The sequence below is a fragment of the Ptychodera flava genome, unplaced genomic scaffold (genome assembly GCF_041260155.1).
Source record: "Ptychodera flava strain L36383 unplaced genomic scaffold, AS_Pfla_20210202 Scaffold_53__1_contigs__length_892398_pilon, whole genome shotgun sequence".
Lineage (NCBI taxonomy): Eukaryota > Metazoa > Hemichordata > Enteropneusta > Ptychoderidae > Ptychodera > Ptychodera flava.
Genome location: NW_027248375.1, coordinates 53,029 through 75,529, shown reverse-complemented (window position 1 = coordinate 75,529; position 22,501 = coordinate 53,029). Strand labels below are relative to the sequence as shown.

At 36.1% G+C, this 22,501-nt stretch overlaps 1 protein-coding gene across 1 annotated transcript in view; it reads right to left on the bottom strand.

The window, feature by feature from the left end:
- Positions 1–486: 486 nt before the first annotated feature.
- The window catches only part of LOC139128427 (insulin-like growth factor 1 receptor), a 49,672-nt gene continuing 27,657 nt past the window's right edge, over positions 487–22,501 (bottom strand). The window contains exons 5-17 of the mRNA XM_070694196.1: positions 14,186–14,311; positions 13,853–14,053; positions 10,995–11,173; positions 7,914–8,076; positions 7,503–7,613; positions 6,544–6,698; positions 5,665–5,790; positions 5,216–5,298; positions 4,389–4,429; positions 3,773–3,869; positions 3,350–3,446; positions 2,326–2,837; positions 487–1,834 (exon numbers count right to left, since the gene is read on the bottom strand). Coding sequence (XP_070550297.1) covers positions 2,778–2,837; positions 3,350–3,446; positions 3,773–3,869; positions 4,389–4,429; positions 5,216–5,298; positions 5,665–5,790; positions 6,544–6,698; positions 7,503–7,613; positions 7,914–8,076; positions 10,995–11,173; positions 13,853–14,053; positions 14,186–14,311 — 1,439 coding nt within the window. The 3' untranslated portion in view covers positions 487–1,834; positions 2,326–2,777. The remainder of the gene's footprint in view (positions 1,835–2,325; positions 2,838–3,349; positions 3,447–3,772; positions 3,870–4,388; positions 4,430–5,215; positions 5,299–5,664; positions 5,791–6,543; positions 6,699–7,502; positions 7,614–7,913; positions 8,077–10,994; positions 11,174–13,852; positions 14,054–14,185; positions 14,312–22,501) is intronic.

Genomic DNA, 22,501 nt, shown 5'->3' with positions numbered 1-22,501 from the left:
CGCCCCATTAGGCTCATTCACAGTATAAAGTAACACGCTACAGTGACATTGTGTAATAGTTTGACCCAGAACTCTGTAGCACTGCTGCGGTTCCACTTTTAGAAATGAAAGTTTTGAAGTCAGAATTTACCCTGAATATTAACATTAATTTGGCCTTTTTCACCGAACAATACAGTTTAGACGCGCAGTTGCTTAACAGAGAATGATGACTGCATAATGCTTGCTGTTTAAAGTGGAGCTTCACGCTACCGACAGTTATTTCAAAACAATGTCAATTTAGATGACAAGGAAATCCCCTCATACTATATAGTTTCGAAAAGCAGATAATCTAAAGTTTAGTATGGTAGCAACAGTTTACTGAAAGGATGATGTGGATGTATATTTTTATAAAAAAAACATCAATTTTCAAACTAATGAATACAGTTATTCTTAGTAAAACACAATACAATTTTCTGAAATTTAATATTTTACTTGAAACAAGAGTATATGGACAACAAAAAATATTTATTCTATCATCATTCAAAAATTGCATGACTTGAAAGATTGACATTAAAAAAACGGTGAAAAGCCTGATTAACAAAATTAAAATGCCCCTTACTCAAAATGTAAGAATTTAAATGCCAAGCAAAATAAGTGCTTTGTTAAATAGGATTTAAAGTACATAATGTGAAAATTTAAGAAAATTTGAGCTAGGTAGAATGGATCTGAATTCTTTAGAAATCTTGAAATTGGGAGAAAAGAGAAGCCAGGTAATCGGATGATTTGCATACATTTGCATTTATTAACACTCCGTTATCATGCAATTTACGACTGCTTGACAAGCTAAAAGGTAAATCCAACAAATATGTTAATATTTGGTTAACAAATTGATTTAAATAGATGAATATTTGCAAAAAAGTGGTTTTGAGCAAAATACACTGTGTTGGGTGCAGCGCGCCCGTAATCTTAGCATTACAAGTGTATTTAAATTTTGTTCTTGTCTTAGTAGGCTTCACAGTGTGTAGACAAGACATTTTGCTCAGACTATTGCAGTATTTGTTGATTCCATCCCGCGACTTGGTGTGAGTACGAATATTATTATTTGGTTAAAAAACCCCGTGATCAACTTATTTTGCTTTTTCATTTGATCGTGTATGGAGAGACAGGGCTCGAAATTAGCGGTATTCCCGCATCCACAGACTACCAACTTTTTCCTTGGGTTACCAGACTCCCCCTATTACAGACAGTCCAAGATCTGTTTTTAGCCCTGCCGAAGGTGGTGGACATCGCCATGACGACTATCACATTTGGCATGCAACTCTGAGAATGAAAAGGCTGCCAATACAATGATAGCTCACCAAACCTTTTAGTGTCATTGTCATCAACTAAACCAGTTTACTTTGGGTAATGAAGTTGTGCAAGTATTCACATCAAATGACTGACAAATTCACTTCATGGGCAGAATCTTGAAAAATAGCTTTTCCTTCTCTTGTTACTGAAAAAAATCCCTAAACTTAAATATGCATGGGCTACCAGCCATTGTCTCTGGGCTACCGATTTCAGAAAATGGTAGCCAAAGTTGACTACCAGAGGAAAAAGTTAATGTCGAGCCCTGACTGAGATTGTCGCAGAATAATCGTATGGCCTTTTGGATCTCGATCGCTCTTGAATGGAGAGCTATTTTTAGTGTTTGGAAAGTTGGATACGGGGGCTGGAAGGTGGCTTAGCTTGCACCCCTTGTTTAATTATAGGAAGAGAGAGTACTTTCGGAGAGATGTGTTGGGCCATCGTCCGAGACTATGACTGCGTCAATATATGACAGACTAGTGTCCTTGTTGTGTTACTTATATGACATCTAAAGAATTTATGAAACAATAGCAACACCACAATATTATGTTAGTTGAACTTTATTGGCCAACAACAACAATATCAGCAGTGTCTCAATTGTGAATGCAATCATTAGGTTTACAAAACTTTAGAAAACAGCAAACCTTGCAGTGCATTGTGCGCAGATGCAGTGGCCTCTTATCCAAAAGTTCGGGTATTAATAAATTTTGGCTTTGTGTTACCGTAGAAATCGACACACGAAGGAACATGGGTGGAAATCAAAAGCTGCGAAACAAGATTCAATAGGATGACTGATTTACTGCTTCACCAGATTAAACTAAAAATGCCATGACGAATAATTGTCGCTTAATTTATATTTAAGTTCGTTAATTGAACTTAATTGGCAAACAAGATTCAAGAGGGTGACTGATTTACTGCTTCGCCAGATTAAATGGATAATGCCACGACGAATAATCGTTAATTGAACTGGGAGCCTCCTGCGTTATTTGATTTTCTTACACCAATCAACTCATCATTGACATAACGTTTAAGTTGCTAATTACACATTTAGTGTTTCGTCAAAATTGAGTGTTCTTAATGTATGTAGACCAGAGTTCACGACCCCGATAATAAAGCTTGATATATATGCAACAACAACATAAACTTTACAACAAAGTATTCCATATGCCATGGTGGTTTGTAAGACATCTGTAAGACATGGTCGACAGTGCATAATGGTTGGAAACTGTACACGCCAATTTTCTTAACTATGTTTCAGACAACCATGGAACCGTGACCATCTGTTGTAAAGTTAACACTGTAATTGTTCATACGAATCGTTCACAGCAACCCCTTCCTATGATGTAGAATAATTCATGTCTGAACACTATCAATAAGTGATATGGTCCGCATCGCCAAAAATAATACCAAATATTCATCCTCGAAAAACTACTATTTTCGTCGGTTACGCTTTATTCAACGTGATCGAATGGCTCAATCGGATTCTCGTCATCAATTTCGTTGAAGAGGCCCTGCAATTTACAAAGTATGACATTAGTTAGCCATTGACATTGAAAATTTATTGATTCATAAGATTGTGAGCGTGTGCTCCAAATTAGCATGTTGATGGCCAGTATGTTGATCGTTCTCAGGCAACAAGAAACATCCATGAGAAAGTGATTCATTTACGTCACATATTACGTTATATACTTGAACAGAGCTGTTTCATGTTTTTGAATTTAGCAGATATATCACCATCAAAATATTGAGTCAACATTTTATAACCTTACAAATACACAAAAATTGGAACCACGTAACGCGCTCTTGTAAACGTCATAATTGGATGTCACTGTATCATGCTTGACGGGATATAGTCCAGCGATAATTTTGAAAAAGGTAGCTGAAAACCTAAAATTGCGTTCGGCACAGAAGGTAAGACTGTAAAAGATAAAAACTTAGGAGAAACCAATTTATCAGAGGCATTGCGGGGTATTTAAAGCACATTCCAATATTAGAGTATTCTTCACAAAGAAATAGCATTTACCTCGTTATTCATCAGATGTTCAATTTGTGGTATTAGCTGCTCAGCGGACGGCCTCATTTGTAAAGGTGACTGCCAACATTTCCGTATTACTTGATATCTAAAAGGAAAAAAACAGAAGTATAAACATCATTGTTGTTTATTTCTTATTTGTAAAATGTACCGGTACAAGGTCCACTTGATATGACGCAATGATCAAATATAAGCTGAATCTTTGCATGTTTGCCTTGGCAACCTATTTTACATTCCGTTTAATTGTATTAAAATATGAAAATTACTTCTCATTATAAGTTTTTGACGCCGAAGGCTTCCATCAACAATAATCTCGAATCAAGTTCGGAAGGCTCTTTCCGACTCGAAGATCACGGTCCTGTCCTTATTTCACAACTCTCGTTAAGACAGTTTTCATAAAACTGTGCAACTCACGCTTCTTCTGTACATGTGTTTGGCCTTGGCAGTCTCTCCCCACGGGCTATTCTCCTAATAAACTGGTAAGGCGTGTCTTCTTTGAAAGGCGAGTCACCTTGCAGTGAAACAAACGGCAACAATTGCTATATTGGACCGACATAGGTTCTTTAATTTCTAAGGAAACAGATCTATGCTATCTCTCTAAACTATACATACGAACCCAATTTCACAAATAATTAACTTCCAACTTGAATACTACTGTATTTCCGAAGAATATATGTGAAAGTCAAACGTTCTGTCGATTTCATCGGGTATTCCCTATTGTTACAAATTCAAGTTACGGTACTATTTGCCAAGAATTTGACAATCACACTCTAATCCTGGCTGGGCACATTGAATTGACATTAAAATGACCACACTGAACGTAATTTACTCGTATATTCCGGCTAACGTAAAGGTACTGTAAATATTTACGCAAACCGTTCGACTTCATTGCATCAACGTCAACATATTAACTTTAAGGAAGTATGAAGTATGAAGAACGGTGGCGAGCACTACGATTCAAGAATGCTCTCACTTCGGTGCTCTCATAGTTTGAGGTATGACATGTATCACATTGTCGAACTCTACATACCATGTGAACAAATTTCCCAAAGTAGAACTCCAAATGACCATCTACGAGGAACAACAAAATGGGAATTTGAGTCAGTTAAGATATATTCTTTTCGTCGGACCTTATGTTTCTGTTTAAGTACAACAGGAACTACAAGAAATGCAACACCATATATGCGCTACGCATCCGTATTTTTCACCTTATGAAGTACTACTCTTAAAGCTAAGTAACAAAAATATTTTGCAACTAGACGAGTAGACGTTTGCAAAAGCATCTATTACTTAAGACATCTATTAAGACATCTATTACTTAAGTATATATATATATTATATTATATTACTTAAGTATATATATATATTATATTATATTACTTAAGTATATATATATTATATTATATTACTTAAATATATTATATTATATTACTTAAATATATATATATATATATATATATATATATATATATATATATATATATATATATATATATATATATATACACTCTTCCATAGGCAATCGATGTTCTCTTTGCTTATCAGAAAAGCTACACCTTATCCATGCTTATAAATCAATGCTGTTAATCAAACGCTCTGAATTTAGTTTCAAAATGTCAATACAATATTCGCACATTTTAACAAAACCAAGTGTTTATGTACTTGATACAAGGCGTATGTCAGTATGAAGCCTCGGACAACTCGGCAGATCAATGCATCGTTATACGAGAGGCACAATAAGCATTTACATATACGGGAGATAGTACGATACCTAATTAATTATCCATTTATAGAATTAATGTACAAAAATCAAATTTTCAACTCCATAATATACATGAACATTTTCTCCTTCCTTACACATCACTCTTGTAGTAGAACTCTCCTCTTGTGAGGAATTCTGGTGGCATCCATTTTAATGGCAGTGCAGTCTGATTCTCAGCCTGTTGGTTAAAAGTTATTAGGGAAACGACTTTTAATTTGAGGTTAAACGACAGCACCCTTTTTTTAATTTCGGTAACCATTTGTCATTCGCGATTTAAGTGTATCAAACGCTTAATTGAACTATGACCTTGATTCGTGCGTATAATGTGTAACTATTGTCAATTTCAACAAATTTAGAAAACCCAGCAAAAGCTTAGCTCTCCATAAGATTGGTGGAAGACCTTAAGCCTAACTATGGATAACAACTGCCGCGCGGAAAACGGGAGTAACAATTTTCTTTTGTCGGGATCGAAAATGGCTGTTGTCTCATATCATTTTTATAATATCTATAAACTTTGACGATGTGGAACAGTAATTTAACTCACCCAGGGCATTTTTACGTAAACTCCCTTCGTTTCACTTGCGTCTCTACTGAGACCAAAGTCGCTAATTTTTGCTACTCCACCATTGAATAGTAATATATTTCTCGCTGATAAGTCTCTGTGTAGAATCTGAACAAAAGGAAGGAAACGTCTGCGTAAGAGTGTGTCAATCGACCTAGTTTGGACGTGCATATGATATTTGCAACGATATAATTTTCGAAATAGTACATATTATTGCCTGAAAACATGGGTTATGTGCCCGAGAGCAGGTGACAATTTGCCCTACGGCGGGTAGGACAAACTATCTCTTGCTGAGAGGGCACATAGACCCATGTATCAAGACAATTATATTTGCATTTCATATATGCCTCTCTACAGTTAACGCTATATGACATGTAGTTAAATGTAGGGCATTCTCAAACAATTATATATATATATATATATATATATATATATATATATATATATATATATATATATATATATATATATATATACAATTATCGACCAACATCAAACAGATTATAATGTCAAATAGTAGTGCGCGAACGGATATTTACATCTAGCGTTAAGCGTCATCTTTAAGGACAAAAACGTAGAAGGTCTTCACCGGACCTGGTAACTATGGAAACCGGTCCGTATATAGTTCAAATAACCGGCTAACACCCTGGATGTGCCTATTCAATTCAATGCACTAATTTTCATTCACACCAGCATGTATTAAAACAATTAGAAAATAGCCCTTATTGACGAGGAACTGGCCATCTAATCTCGCTTGAATACAGACGTTGATATGCTTAACATGGTTGAAGTTTTTTTTAAATATTTAACCACTACATTCATTTTCTCGTCACGCCTGACAAAGATTATCACGGCTGTAACCTTTTTCTGTTGGATATATTGCATCCCCAACGTTATGTGCCTTGTGTAGCAAAGTAATTCTTTCTCCTTTTTCGTGGATATGCGCTTTCCCAGGCAGTGAAGATAGTTCAGAAGATCACCACACGTTGAACTCTCCATTACTAGGCAGTTCTCTCCTGTAAAAGAAATAATCCCATATATACATATATTATGTATGCACAACAAACGTCATCCGTCTAAAAGTGTTCCCGAATTACCTGTGTCATTTGACAAATATTAAATCAACCTACGATACGTTATTGCCATCAAAATAATAAAATGGCTTTGAGGAACATGGTTATTATGCTGTCGTTTGTAAAAAAATATTTGCAGTGTTATTTTTCATTCAAAGAAGCCGTGTAATTTATAAAGATGGCTTTTTTATACAAATATTCGATTTCTATGAATGAAAATAAAAGTAAGCCCTAAACTGAAGGTTTCCCTATCATTTTATTATTTCAGTTATGGAAATATCATCAATCGATTCATTACATAATTGTCGCCTATTCTTTGCCTCGTATAAGAAACTATGTCATCAGACCCTCAACTACGTCCCTAGTCCGATGCAAAAGAAATGCCATTTCTGCAGATACAACACAGAACCAAGTGATATTTGGTAAAAATTCCTAAATTATATCATTTCATCTGCTTTTGAGTCTTATCTGCATATTTGTGCAACCATCTGCTCAAAATTTACAGGTAAAAAGATACGCAAAAGGTCATATTCGCTATAGTAATTCGTTTAGTCAAAATACGGTCATAATAAAGTGTGTCCTATGCCTTTAATATGCTCTGTGAATACTTGAACATGCAAATTATAGAAATTCAGCAGCGATATACAATGAATATAATTATCAATGTTTTACCAAGTCTTGTCAATTGCAAGTAATAAGGCGGAGGAAAATGAGTGATTGTCTACCGATCATTATCGTGCATTCTACCTTGTTGTAGAACAATGCCTTTCAATATCACGATATTCGGATGTCCCTGTAGTTTAATTAAACAAGATATTTCTCGAGCGAAGTCAGCATAGCACTGATAGTTTCTTCTGGCTGGAAAACGCAAATTAACAAAACTTTAATTTGGAATGTAAGACAAGACGTATGAAAAATAATGAACTACAGCTCTTTAAAGAAAAACAATATGCTCAGTAAACCATAGTTGTCGGTTGCCATTCTTTGTCAATGATTGTGTATATAGCATGCATTGTGATTAAGTACATCTCCAAAACACTAAATCTACTGCATTACCTTGAGCGTAGGACTGAAGTTGACGATCATCAACTAATTATAACACAAAATTTAGACATTTAAAACAAGAAAAAACAAAAACATTTCCAACGTAGCACCCACCTGGTAGGAGAGATTTTATTGCTACATCTTCGGTAATTTTACTTCCTTGCGGCTTGAAGTTTCCTTTATATACTTGGCCAAATGATCCCTGTCCCAGCAATTCATTTGATTTTGTTAACCTGGCTGGCTGTATTGACCAGTATTCACATTGTCCAATATTTTCCTGTGCGAGTGAGTTGGAATTTCATTTGATTATCACAATCTGAAAAAGTCCCTGTGATGATGTCAATTGCAAGTTGTCATGTTTCGGTGGAATAGGGAGAAATCGATTTCGCTTAAAATTATATGATATTTAAAGGGGTAGTTCACCAAGGATGATTTTTACATATGTGCTAGCTTTGTGGTCACTTACCCCTGAAAAGCTTTTTTCGCCTTTAATTTTTACAAAACCGATAGAAATAGTACAGGAAGTTGCCCATGTAATTTGAATCATGGAAAAAGGTCCAAGCTTGGAGCTTGCATCATGGAAGGGACCATTTTCCTATGGTATGGCATTGTCCACTCAGCCATGCTCAAACCAGGCCGTGCGTATTTACATAACTTTTGTTTATACTGAGTATCCTTGCATAAAAATGAATCACTTATAATAAACTTTCCACTCTCAGATTTTGTTTTTGCTGTTTACTACTGTGTTGCTGTGAGTGGACAATGTGGGGGCCATAATCGTCCGAAGATGATCCCTTCCATACCACATGATGCAAGCTCCAAGCTTGGCGCTTTTTCCCCGTGATTCAAATTACATGGCAACTTCCTGTACTATTTTTATCGGTACTTGTAAAAAATCGCGCGAGTTATCAATGGTGAAAATAGCTTTTCGTCCTTGATGAACTCTGCCTTTAACATATATCAAAGGCAGCCTCATATAGGTAATATAAACTGTGACAAGAAACTTGGCCAAACGTTTTACGTGTATAAAACAAATTCCCTACTGCTTGAACAAGCTAAATAAAGGTCAAATCAAGTTTCAAAGGTATTAGGAAATCAAAAGTATTAAAATTTCGACGGAATTCGAGGAAATTTCCACCTTTTGCATAAGAAATCATATTTGATTGACATTTACACACTAAATATTTATGCTAATTTGTATGAAACTGAATGAATGCTCCGGAGAAATATATGATATCATTTTTGTTTTGTTGTTTAGTATTAAATGAGCTCTATTAAACAGACCAATCTAAAACTCTTTATGCATCTTCACACCACTTTTTAAAATCCGGCCAAAAAAACTTATAAAATGTGATCATAGTGACTACGTATCTTTCGGCTTGAATATAACGAAATAACATCAACACAAGTTGAAGGTCTGATAACAAATTATGGGGTCGAATAACCTTTTCAGAAAATATGACAGTTAATGTGGCAGGTGCAATACAAAAATGGTTATTTATTTATTTGTTTTTATCTTTGCATTTCTTTAGGTCTTACAAAATTCAATGGTTATGGGCAGATTTTCATCAATGAAAACTCCCCGATTTAGATTTAACCGTATATATATATATATATATATAATATATATATATATATATTATATATATATATATATATATATATATATATATATATATATATATATATATATGTGTGTGTGTGTGTGTGTGTGTGTGTGTGGTGTGTGTGTGTGTATTATATAGATATAGATATAGATAATATATATATACAAAAAAACCCAATGAAAAAAGATATACACAGTAAGAATTGATAAAAACGAATAAAGCAATAAAATACAAGTCAATAAAAAGAAAAGTGCACATTGCACACTTTGAGTGCGAGAGTGTCGACAAATTATTGTAATTGTTATGCAAATTTCTTTTTACAGACAACAGCGATGGTGCGCTGACTACGGAAGTAGGGAGCTAGTTCAACTCAAAAACTGTCCTGCTGAAGAATGAATACTAAAGTAGATCTCTTCTATCTTTGGCATTTGTAGCTAAAGATCATGGTTATGCCTACTTGTTGTTATAGGTGAAATCGTAAAGTGCTGATGGTACTGAATATCGATATTATTTCTCTTGATTTTAGAAAGCATAATTGTCCTATAATATATACGTCTGGTATGGAATCCATTGTAATTTGTTTATTAGAGGGGGATAGTTACTGATCTAATATTTTGTAACTAAACATGTAGCACGGTATTGTGCTTTTTCAAGTTGTTGTAATTGACCTTTTCATACAGGTCCGATACCGTGTAAGCAAATTCAAGTTTTGGGGCGTACGAATGACTGGCATGCTCTTTCGATAGTTGCTGGTTTACAGTCTTCCAGCATAAGTTTAATGAGGCCCAGTGTTTTACTGTCCTTGCTTGATACATGTATCTCATTACAATGACCATTGTTATGTACGTCATTTCCCCCACACTCATCATGACCTGAGTTTAATTAGTCTAGAACATTCTAAGGGTCACTGCCCTGAAGGACCTCACAACCTTGAATTCAATTGGTGTTGTTTGGAATGTTCTGAAAATTTAATTAGTTGTGTAAGAGAGATAATTTTAGAACAGTAATTAGCATGTAAATAAAAGTTCTAGATTGTTCTTATATGCTTATGTAATTCCATAAGTATAAATAAGGACGTGCAGGCTTGCAGTTAGACATTTTTGGATCGTGTATCTTGCGTGTTACTTCAAGTCTTTGGAAACTCCAGCGGTATTAATTTCAAGACTTTTCAAAACCTTCACTGCCAACGCTGGATTTATACTGTGGACTTTATGCAACTTCAAGCCTGCAAGCCAAAGGACAGTTCATTCATCCGACTGACTGTTACAACTCAGAGACTGGAGTTTTGCCGTCCCAGCTGAGATAATTAGTCTATATATACACTTTTACAGTTTGTATTCTATCCCTGACTTAGCAATTAGTTTCATTTCATAATAAATTTCGTTTTACACGGAAACTGCTGAGTTCACCTTTTGTTCGTTTTCTGTCACGTAACATCATGCCATGGTAACAAAGACTTTACATTACTCCTAAGAAATCGTCTGATGAAACCTTATTCAGGTTTGTCTTATTTATGTTACAGTTTGATATTACCTCATTATTGCAAATTGCATAACATATATACAATAATACTCCATTAAATACTTACCTTGAAAACATTGCATATTTCTCTCTCTTCGTCTTCAAGACGCTGATACATTTTGTCCTTGTGTTTACTGCGTAAGAAAACTACAGCAGCACCAAATATTGCAAGGGCGGAGAGTAAGATGATAGCCATTATTATCCTTTTTTTGTGCCATGCCTCGTCACTGTCTTGACCAGGTGATACTTGTGGAAAAACCCAAATGAATAATACCACATTTGTTATACTTCTAAAGTTCATTTAAAGTTCATATATTAATGTTAAGATTTATGTCAGAATTTTATATTAATTATGTCCAGTTTAGTACAGTACAGCGAACATGACATGGTTATGTAAATCATTACGTGATGCATCCTTTGTTATGTAAATTCTATAGCATTTACAGCGCCACGAGGTGTACTTTGATACTAAGTGTCTGTATTCATTTAGTGTGTGTAGTAACGATATAGCGGATGCGGTGGCACCACAAAGAGTTTGCTCTGAGTGTGTTAGAATGTTAGACATTAAGTTCCTAAGCCAAGCCATCCGGCCGAAATTGATGTAGTGCCATGACGATATGTAACTCATGCTTCAGTTTGGAAGAAGTTTGTCAGTGTTTGGTAATTTACGGTCCATAGGAAGTCTTCGATTACTCTGTCCATATAGTGCCATTGATGCCTGTACATGCTGTGTTGCAACTCATGAAGAATTGTCATTCAGTCTGGTAAATAATAATATTATATAGGGCTCACCCCTTGGTGTCGCGCAAGGGGTTAAAGCTAGAAATGTTATTTGTATTGATTCAAGATAAAATAGAATAAATTGTTACTTGCTATATATGTTTGTACGACAACCATGCCCATTTACCCTCTGATGAAAACAGTTCACGTACACGATGTCAAACCCTGCAGGTATAGATTTTCTGTAATGTGTAAAATGTTGGACAAAAAATGGCAATTTTTACCATGATAACAACCTATTGTTTCACAAGGGACGTATCGTGCCATCATTTATTTATTTATTTATTTATTTATTTATTTATTTATTTATTTATTTATTTATTTATTTATTTATTTATTTATTTATTTATTTACACTTTTAATGAGCGGCCGAGTTACTAAATAAGTAATTTTCATCGGGGCTCAATAAATACAACAATCTTAATAATGGCAGAAGTACATATAAGATAATAAAGTCGTTCACAATGGAAAATTCAGTTTGATAAACTCTCTTAGCTTCACCTTAAACTGTATAATATTAGGCGCATGTCTTAAGTCGTTTGGCAGAGAATTCCAGAGTTGTGTGGCACGGTAATGAAAACTCCGTTGACCAGTATTTAAAACTGACTTTGGAATATAACAGTCTTGACGAGAAACAAAACGTGTTTGATAAGCATTATAGTTGCAACAGTAACTGCACTGCCAAACTTCCACTTGCAAAAAGCTAGCGTTCCGTCTCAAAACTGGCAATTTGCATCTAGTTATTAACACAGGGGGTGGGGCACTTTTCTAAAATTTAATCCCAGCATTCTTTGCGTATGCCCTCTTTGATATGCCCGACAGTTTTCTGTTTCTAAATTTTAGGAGTGATAGTAACGATATTTTGTATAAGTGACAAGGTGGATAATACATACTGGCCGATAAAAGAGATTATTAATAGCATTTTATAGAATAATGCTTTACACGTTTCGTATTTGTTTATTTACTAGCACTCAAAAACATGGCGGCGCCCATGAATACTTCCGGTTACTTGCGTACTTTATTATGAATCTGCGCATGCGTAGTCAGTAAGCCCTTGGCGTGACTAAAACTGAAATGATATTAGACAGTTGCAGTTTGTAACATATGGTCATTTTGAACGCTAAACTGTATAATCACGGACATTGTGAGAGTGACTTTCACTTGGTAAAATGTTTGATATACAACAATACATACACATATACTGATTCAGTACATGTAATACGTTAACTATATACGTACGTTTACTAATAATCTGCATAAGCGTACACTTGATGTGCAAAAAGCTGCATTACGTTTACTCTTGATCTGCATAGATATACGCTACGCACATCAAAATATTGAAATGTTTCATATATACGTTTCGTATGCAATTGATATTGTGTTCAATATACGTCAATATACGTAAATATACTAAACTTATATCAAGTATTTTGTCCAGTGTCTTTCCTTGTTGTTTTGAGCAGTTGCGAACATAAAGAAGAAAGCAACTCAGCAATTTGCATTATGCAAATTACCAAAGTTGAGAAACATCTGTGTCGAGTGTAGCGAGAATAGAGCTTCGCTTGTTGTTCACACTATTACTTGAGAATATAAATTCATGTACCCTATCTTGTAATGTTAGTTGCTAATATAGAGAAGTCAATTTGCTGTCAGTATGAAGGAAGCTTGCCGTGTATGTGAACATAAAAGCCATCGAGTACCAGAAGTTGGATGTCTCTATATACGAGTGCTGTTGTTTGTTAATGACTGCATAGCATCGTTTAATTATCTGCTTGGAAAAGGTTTACGTTGTCTTTATATGTTGACTCATACTAAATGCCTGTTGTCAGTTTCGATTATTCATTTTGAGAATTCTGTGAAGAGTTGGACAGTATTGTACGCTTATACAGCAAGTTTTGTGTATGGAGTTCAGAGATACTGTAATACATTTTCCTTTGCAATAATTATTTTGATTTATATATCATTAATTTTACCATTTGCTCGAGAGTGTTACATCTTGGTGTAATTGTGAGTATAAATTGCTCTGTAATTTATTAATAATTTATTCATAAATTTAGAAGTGTCATGATAGTTGTTTGCTTGTACTTATGGCTAAAAATTACATATGAACGACGCAGGAACACAACGAATAATGGAAATTATTACCTTCTTCACAATGGCAACCGCTTGTACCATTGCATGTCGATTTTTCCCAAGATTGACAAGAACACTTCTCTTCACACAGGCCCCCACAAACCCCTTCTTTACATTTGCACCATCCTTTTTCAGAGTCACAAGATATCGTGTATTCAGTATGACATAAACACTCTTCGGAACAATTACTCCCGAACATTCCATCTGGACAAGCTGCGAACGAAAATAGTCATTTCACGTTTAAAGGTTTTTAAGCTTACATTTGTTCAGCCGCAGTATCTCGCGATTAGAGCTTTGTAAGTCGAAATTATTATCTCTCGATGCAGACTTGAAAACATTACTGACCTTTTTCACAGTATAAACCAGTCCACCCAAGACTGCATATACACCCAAAGTGTCGATCGCATTCGACAGCATGTCCACAGGCACAGTCAAGCTCACATTTATCACCCCATTTGTTTCTTTTACAACCTGTAAATATATCGATATTGAATGAGGTACACTTAGACTTTTCGAACATGGTAGCGATATTCATGAGCCACATATTTTCAGTTGAAGAAAAGTTGCAATAAAGCAATAACACATGGCGGTTTTTGACTTAATTTAAGGGGCGCTGCACCCAACACAGCGTATTTTGCTCAAAAATCACTGTTTTGCAATTATTTATTCAATTTTGATTAATAATTTGTTAACAAAAGATGAAAATATGGTAGCGTTCACCTTCTACTTGTAAAGCAGTCAAACATTGAGCGACAAAAACGGTTAAATTTATGCAAATTTATGCAAATTTATGTAAATCATCAGATTTCCTAGCTTGTTTTGCCTTCCAATTTTAAAATGTCAAACGAATTTAACTAAATCTGCCTGGGTCAATTTTCTTAAATTTTCACATTACATACTTTACAAAATGAATTTTTTGCAATAAAGTTCTTACCTTTTGAATAAGAGGCATTTTAATTGTGCTAATCATGATTTTTAATCACTTTTTGAGTGTCAGTCTTTCAACCCTTGCCATTTCAGAATGAGGATAGATAATTCAAAATAAATAGTCTTTTTTTCTACATGTACTCTTCTTCAAAGTGTAATATTACATTTCAGAAAATAGCGCCAAGTATTTGACTTAAATTTATTTTTATCATTAAATATCAAAAGTGAGATTTTTTACCCTAAATATACAATCACTTCATCCTTCGAGTAAACTACTGCTACCATACTAAACTTTGGACTCTCTACGTTTTGAAAATATATATGATATGAGGGAGTTTCCTCATCATCTTTGATGAGAAATATTGCTTTGTAAAAACTGTGTTGGCAACATGCAGTTCCACATCAATTTTTGTCACAAATAGAAAAATTGAGGTTTTCTACTCAACATTGATCTTCATTCTTCGAGTAAACCATTGCCACCAGCTAAACTTTAGATTCTCTGCTTTAAGAAGGGGTTTTTTATCATCTTTGATGAAAACTTATCTTTGAAAAAAGCAGTTGGTAACGTGTATGTCCACCTTAAAGGTGAAATGAAAAGGAAAAAAATAGCCAAAAAGTTACCCTGTTCAACGTATTAAGTATGTAAAAGAAGATTAGAGACAAAATAGTGCAAAGAATACGCCTAAAAAGCACCTTTTCGTTTCGCCAAAGAGTCGATCAGCAAGACTGGCCCAGAATCAGTTTTGTTATCGATTTCTCAAATTTGCCATCTGAGGGCGTCTAGTGACGTCATATGAGTCAAACAAAATGTCGCTCAGTGACAGCGAGAACGCAGCAGACTATTCAGACCTTGAAGACTTAGCCAGAATACATCAGTTATTTGGTCTCAAACTCTTCATATTTCATTCTTTTCTATTAATTAAATAATATGAAAGACCAGGTTCAAACATAAAAAGCCCAACACTCTGTAAAAAATTCCATAAACATGTGTACACGATCAGAATACCAAACACAATGGTGGCGTCGAGGCCACGTACGACACCCACACGAGCGCGTTCAAGAAATCAAGGTACTCAAGACAATGCTGGAAAATCTTTACTGCTAGCGACGCTGGCTGATGACCTGCATGGCCGAAGTATTCCAATCCCGTTTCCGGCCACGGAGGCTAAGGAGACTGCGTTCGCGGACGCAGGAACTTCTTGACTCCCTAACTAGGAAATTGATGTCACCCACGAGACAATGACATGATACTGAAGCGATATAGATCCGATCATCAAATGATCAAAAACCAAACGGTCCATTTCAAGGCGGCCACATCCTCCAAAAATAAATCATCCATTTAATAACATTAAGATTCTACTTCCTCCCTCTGAAACCCACAGAAAACTGTACTCAGTGTTCACTCATCCTACACACTGTACATGCACGCGTTCTCACAAATTGGAGTGTTCATGTAACACATTTTACTACTTTTTTGCATTAGTGTTTAAACAGCAGCATGCAGCGCTGCGATATTGAAGTACCAGCGATGTCAAACGAGCCTAATTTTGCAGGATTTTGGGCTCTGAATTTACTTGAAATTTTCGCAATTTTGTGTCTGTAAACATAATGGTCTAAACTACTGTGAATATGAAAAATACAATTATTATTTCTGTCAAAGAAGGTACTGTGTTTCCGTACAATCCACTTAAAGGCAGGGGGAGCCTATAAATACCCCCTATCTCCCTGGGCATTCATAATCCAATATGAGTGGCGTACGGTAACAACGTCAACGAATGCTCCCGAAAATCTGGAGCTTTCAACAACCATGGTGTAAATTAAAGCACTGTTCCAACATATTACGTTTTGTGAATACTTGTTGCATCACCTTATTGGTGAAATTCTCTCATTTTTTCCATTTTAAGTTGATTTTTGATGCCAAAACTGCTTCGATGTTGTGTTCAAAGCGTCCACAGAACAATAGATGAAAGCATTCAAACAGCTGCCAATCACGAGGGGACGCGAAAAGGTGCAAACGATCAAACATTTGATGTGTACATCGGATCGATTACGATGTCAACAATGAATAAACGATTCTTACCACTGAGCAAAATACTTGACCAACGGTTACTGAACACGAGTCTCAGATGAGTTCAGACACAAACGGACTGCTTCATGGTTTCAAGCACATTGCCTCTCCCTGTTTGTTTGTTGATCTGTGTACCTGTAGGCTATGAATGGGTGATGTGTATGTTGACCTGCAGTACGATATTTTATGATAGATCTCTTTTGGAAGTATATAGTGACCTAGCCCTACATACGATGCCGTGTGTTCCCGGCGTTATACGGCCTCCCACCACGGCTCTGCTGATTGCCACGGACAAAACCGGCAACATGCGGATCTAATTTGGACGGAGCACGAACAACTACTTTTCATACTGTTTTCGGCCGAAATCAACTCGAGTCCGATCCAAATCCAATTGCCTACCCAAATCACTCAACCGCTCACAGAGTGCGAAAAGAATGCTCTCGTGACGTCTAAAACCGTTGTTTGCTGGCGATGCATGGTCAATGGCCGAGGCAGTGGACGCCCATTGGATACGTTCATGCATAGACCCTAAAAACGTTTTTAGGGTCTATGGTTCATGCCACGATTATGCAGGTGCCCATGAGCTGCATTATTTCCTGTCGGGTCGGGGCGATGAAACTAAACCGCGATTGACTCATCTCTGTCTGATTTGACCAAAAAGAGACACTTGAAATAGATTATAGCATCAAATGTTGACCGTTCAGACTGAAACATGATGAAAGGTCTGAAGATCGCCGTGATGTCGTTCTTCTCAGTCTACACGTTTTTCTGAGGTTGTTTTTACTAAATTGCTCTAATATTATCTGACGTTTTTTTGATCGATTTTTCTTTCCCAACCAGGGCACAACATTACCCTTTTTACTTAATAGTAACCTAGGATTCATTTAATTCGCAGATTACATGTAATAGACTCTTATGTTCTTCCTCGATTGTCTGTGACTGATTTTGCTTTCCCGATATCGATATTGCGTTCGCACTCACATGTCTTGAACCTTACGCCATTCACTGAAATAGTTTTCGGACAAACTCAATAAATTTGACAACTACTAACGAATAGTCGGCAAAATTTACAGAGACTAGCAATAATAATTATGGTCATTTTACCATCTTTAGCAAAGCGGATTCGCTTGGCGGAAGCAGTATCTAACGATCTGAGTTCCCAGTTTTACCTATCCGAGTGAGTGTAGTATTAATTCGAACGAGTGAGATCATAATCTTACGATGTTCCGAGTGGCCTGGAGATTTTTTATAATATACAATAAACTGACCCTATCAAAATTACTCTGTTTTACATTGCTTGGATATTGATATTTTTTTCTATACATTTTGACTTTTGATTTTTTGATTCTCCATTGGCGGCAGCACAAGTACGGTTACAACCGTCATGTGATGACCGGAGTGCGATTGTAAAGTTGTCGGGAACAGTTGTTGTTCAGAAGAAAAATCATTTTGTATTTAGAGGCTGCAGTTCGGGATTGTTCATGATAAACAACCAATTATACATTTCCTACATCTTTGGAACGGGGATTACGGTAATCTTTCATGTGATGAAAATTTTTTGAACGTGTTTGCAATGTGTTCCACGATAAGTGTGAACGGATTCTTTGTCAGTAAAATCGTCAGAAATGGTCCAGTAACCATGGTAAAATAGACACAGATGAAAAATCATTGTGAGGAAGATAGTAAGAAATTCACATTGCAATATTTGCTGTCGTATTTCTCAGCAGGAATAACCCATTTTTACACGTTGTGTATAAGAACAGCAAGCAGGTGTTCGGCGGTCGATTGCTTCTATCATAATGATCTTGATCGCAGCTATTTGGCGAGATGACAGCGGGTACTTATAATCTCGCAAAATTATTGACATCATGTCTTTGTATTGACAATTTTCGATCGGAGGCAGTTCAAATCAACAGCCGTGGTATATTAGGAATCGTGTTTATCACTGGACACCGAACTACCTGCTATCAACAGTACGTTATGTACCATCGGCGGTAACACATTGGTCGTAATCTTGTCTAATTCTGCCCCGCCTTTTGCACCGTCCTGAAAAAGCTAGATTTTTTTTAGTTACCCTGACATATAATACAGCGACCTTGCACACTAATGATCATTCCAATGTTTCTGTTGGGGTTTGTTGGCTTTTTAATTTGCTCCGTGGCCCCGGTAAGATTTTTTTCAATACGATACACAGTTTGAATTTTTTTCAACGTAAATTTAGTATATTGCCAGTTTGTTGGGTAAAGTTGTCTGGAATGAAAGTTTGAGTTGACGCTGACAGAGTAGACGTCGAGCCCGGTACAGTTGACTGAGATCCGGTCGGTTTGGGGTCGTTTAGTCCGGAAACCTGCAGAGTTCTGTATGATCATCATTCGGAATTTAGGTGAATTTTTGGTCAAAGTAATTCAGTAACAATGTATGCCAGATTCCTGGTGTTGTTTTTGTCACCGTCATACGCGTATACGGACGGTTTTCGATTAAAAACGGTAAAAATATCCAGTGCTCGTAAATGCGTGCACAGTTTATTCAGTGACTGTTTACGCAGCAGTCGTCGATTCGACTAGGATTTGCTACCACGTAACAACTGTAAACACCGCGTCAACAGTCCATACGAAAATTTTGTGCTGAATCGAGTAAGATAATAATTGGCTTGCAGTGGGAAAGGTCAGTCCATCATCCGTCAAAGTTGTTGAGCCAAAAAATCTCCACTGTGCACCAACTACATGAGTGGCTGTTATAGTTGTACACGTAGTTCCATGGGCTTTCCTCTGTCCCTTGTTACGAGCTACTAGTATGTTCAAAGTGCGTCAAGCTACGAATATCGGTGAAGTACCGTACCGGGTACATTGATTTTGTTCAAAGCCACTGCCTGTTTGTTCCCCGTGTTGTTTTTTGTGTCCCTAACGTTGGCTGGCCCTATATGCGTACAAACATAGCAATCGGGATTAAGATTTCCTGGATAAATAGATACACTCATAGTTTATTCCGCCTCTGACGCAAAGATACACACTGTTTTACATGTGCCACTCCTAGGCCCTGGGATCGATTTCCATACCTTTAACTGTAAACTAAAAACTTGCAGTTCTAAAAGCTAAACACGACTGGTCTGACCTTTTTGCTTACATTTCAATTTTCTTGTAAAAGTATGACTGAATTGTACATGCGATCACCAATGATACAAAATGTAATGCAAGTGTCACTACGAGGCGCCAAATGTAAAAAAATTAATTTACACAATCAAGCTTTTTTTAGAGATAGAAAAGGTGGAAAATGTATAGACAGAGAGGAATAATATATATATATATATATATATATATATATATATATATATATATATATATATATATATATATATATATATGTGTGTGTGTGTGTGTGTGTGCGCGCGCGCGTGTGTATACACACATACAGATACATTGCCCCTACACATATGTTTGCGTATGCATTCATATACATACATACATACATACATACATATAGAAAAAAATACGCGCACGCATATAGCGTATTCATTCATACATGTAGAATACATACATACACACATACATAATAAGTACGCGCATACATACATACATACATACATACATACATACATACATACATACATACATACATACATACATACATACATACATACATACATACATCGGACTTTGATACAGCTCGAAGATTTTACATTGAGCCTCGTTTTCGAGGCAGCTGCTGACGTTTACAGTATCTGACAGCGCTGCAAAATGTTATATACTGTATTCAGCCTCGTTCTGATGAAGCTGAGCTGAGTAAGTTTCTTACATATTGAACCTCGTTCTGATATAGCGATACAATTGCAAAAAGTTTATATATATCGGGCCTCGTTCTGATGATACAACTACACACAGCAAAATCTTACATACAGTCTCGTTCTGAGGGCACAGCTATAACTGGGAAGTTTTATACACAGACTCGGTGGGTAAATTTTACATACAGACTCGTTCTGAAGAGAGCTATAGCTGAGAAGTTTTATACACAGACTCAGTGGGAAAATTTTACATATAAACTCGTTCTGAAGACACAGCACGCTGGGAAGTTTTATACACAGACTCGTTGGAACAAATTTTACATAATATTATACAAACTCCTTCAGAAGACACAGCACGCTGGGAAGCTTTATATACAGACTCGGTTGGAAAATTTTACATGCAGCTAGCTGGGACGTTTTATACACAGACTCGGTGGGAAAATTTTACATACAGCTAGCTGGGAAGTTTTATACACAGACTCCGTGGGAAACTTTGACATACAGACTCGTCTTGGATTAAGTGTAATACCTGGTGATGCTTGTGCTCAGAAAGCGTGATTGAACTCTGCCCGGTATTGTACGCGGCTAGACCCTGGCAAGACGAAAGCCAATAGTGCTGGTGCTTGTGCTATTCAAGTGCATTTGAACTTTCCGGTTTATTTTGATCTAGTAAGGTAGCCACAACAATGATCGTGGTACTGCTATCAGGTGAGATCACCACTGATCTGGGCTGCTCGCAGCCTAGCCCTGTGTACATGTCTGTGTGTTCCCGGCGTTACACGGCCGGGAACACACAGACATGTACGCAGGGCTACTCGTCAACCATATAACGATCGCTCACTGAGACCGCTGCAGTTCGTCAACTGTGCAACGAACTTTAGCGGTCTTCACAGTTACGAGAATAAAGACAAAAAATTTAATACTGAAATCTTGGTGCAATAAACCCATGCACAATGATGGATGAAGATAAATTTGAGTAAAAAGACAGCAATTCTTGGTCTTGGACTTTCCTCGGGGCATTTGACACAAGGAGCATGGAGGTACACGCGAGCATGTAGCTAAGGGACTGGTCAGTTGCTTCAGCCAGGGAGGGGGCGGTGGATTCATGGGGGTCACCCTGTTTTTGACTTTGGTGATGGGGGTCACCATGTTTTTGAAATGCCCAATAGGGGGGTCAGTGTGTTTTTCAAGTTCAACAAGGGCTCATACTTGCATAAAATGCATTGTGCCAGCCACAAATTTCAGCATTGAGTTGCATTTTTCGGCGCGCCCTTCGGGCGCGTTACTTTAATAATAATAATAAGACACATTTTAGACCCCTGTCCTAGTGCAAAATTTTAAATATTTGACATATATATATATTTGAGATATCTGTATTTTTAAAATTCTTTGGCGCGCCCTTGGGCGCATTTTGTTTAAAATATCAAACATATTTTTTAGCATGCCCTTCATATGAAAAGCATGACAATTTCCTGATACTTTCTGTTTTCTCTATAAGAATTTAGTATTAGAAAGCAACATGCACTAATATTTCAATCACATTTTCCTTACACAATAGTTTCTGGACATCTGCTTATGCATAAAGGGAGTTGGAATACATACAGCTCATTCAAAATACTGTACTCAAACTTTAGAATTGACACTTTTAAGTTCCTATCTTAAAACTGATATGACACCAATTTCATTAAAACACAGAATGACTGATTGTTGAAAATATACCCCCAAATATATATATATATATATATATATATATATATATATATATATATATATATATTATAATATATATATATATATATATATATATATATATTATATATATATATATATATATATATATATATATATATATATATATATACATACTGAATTATTCAATTTATATTCC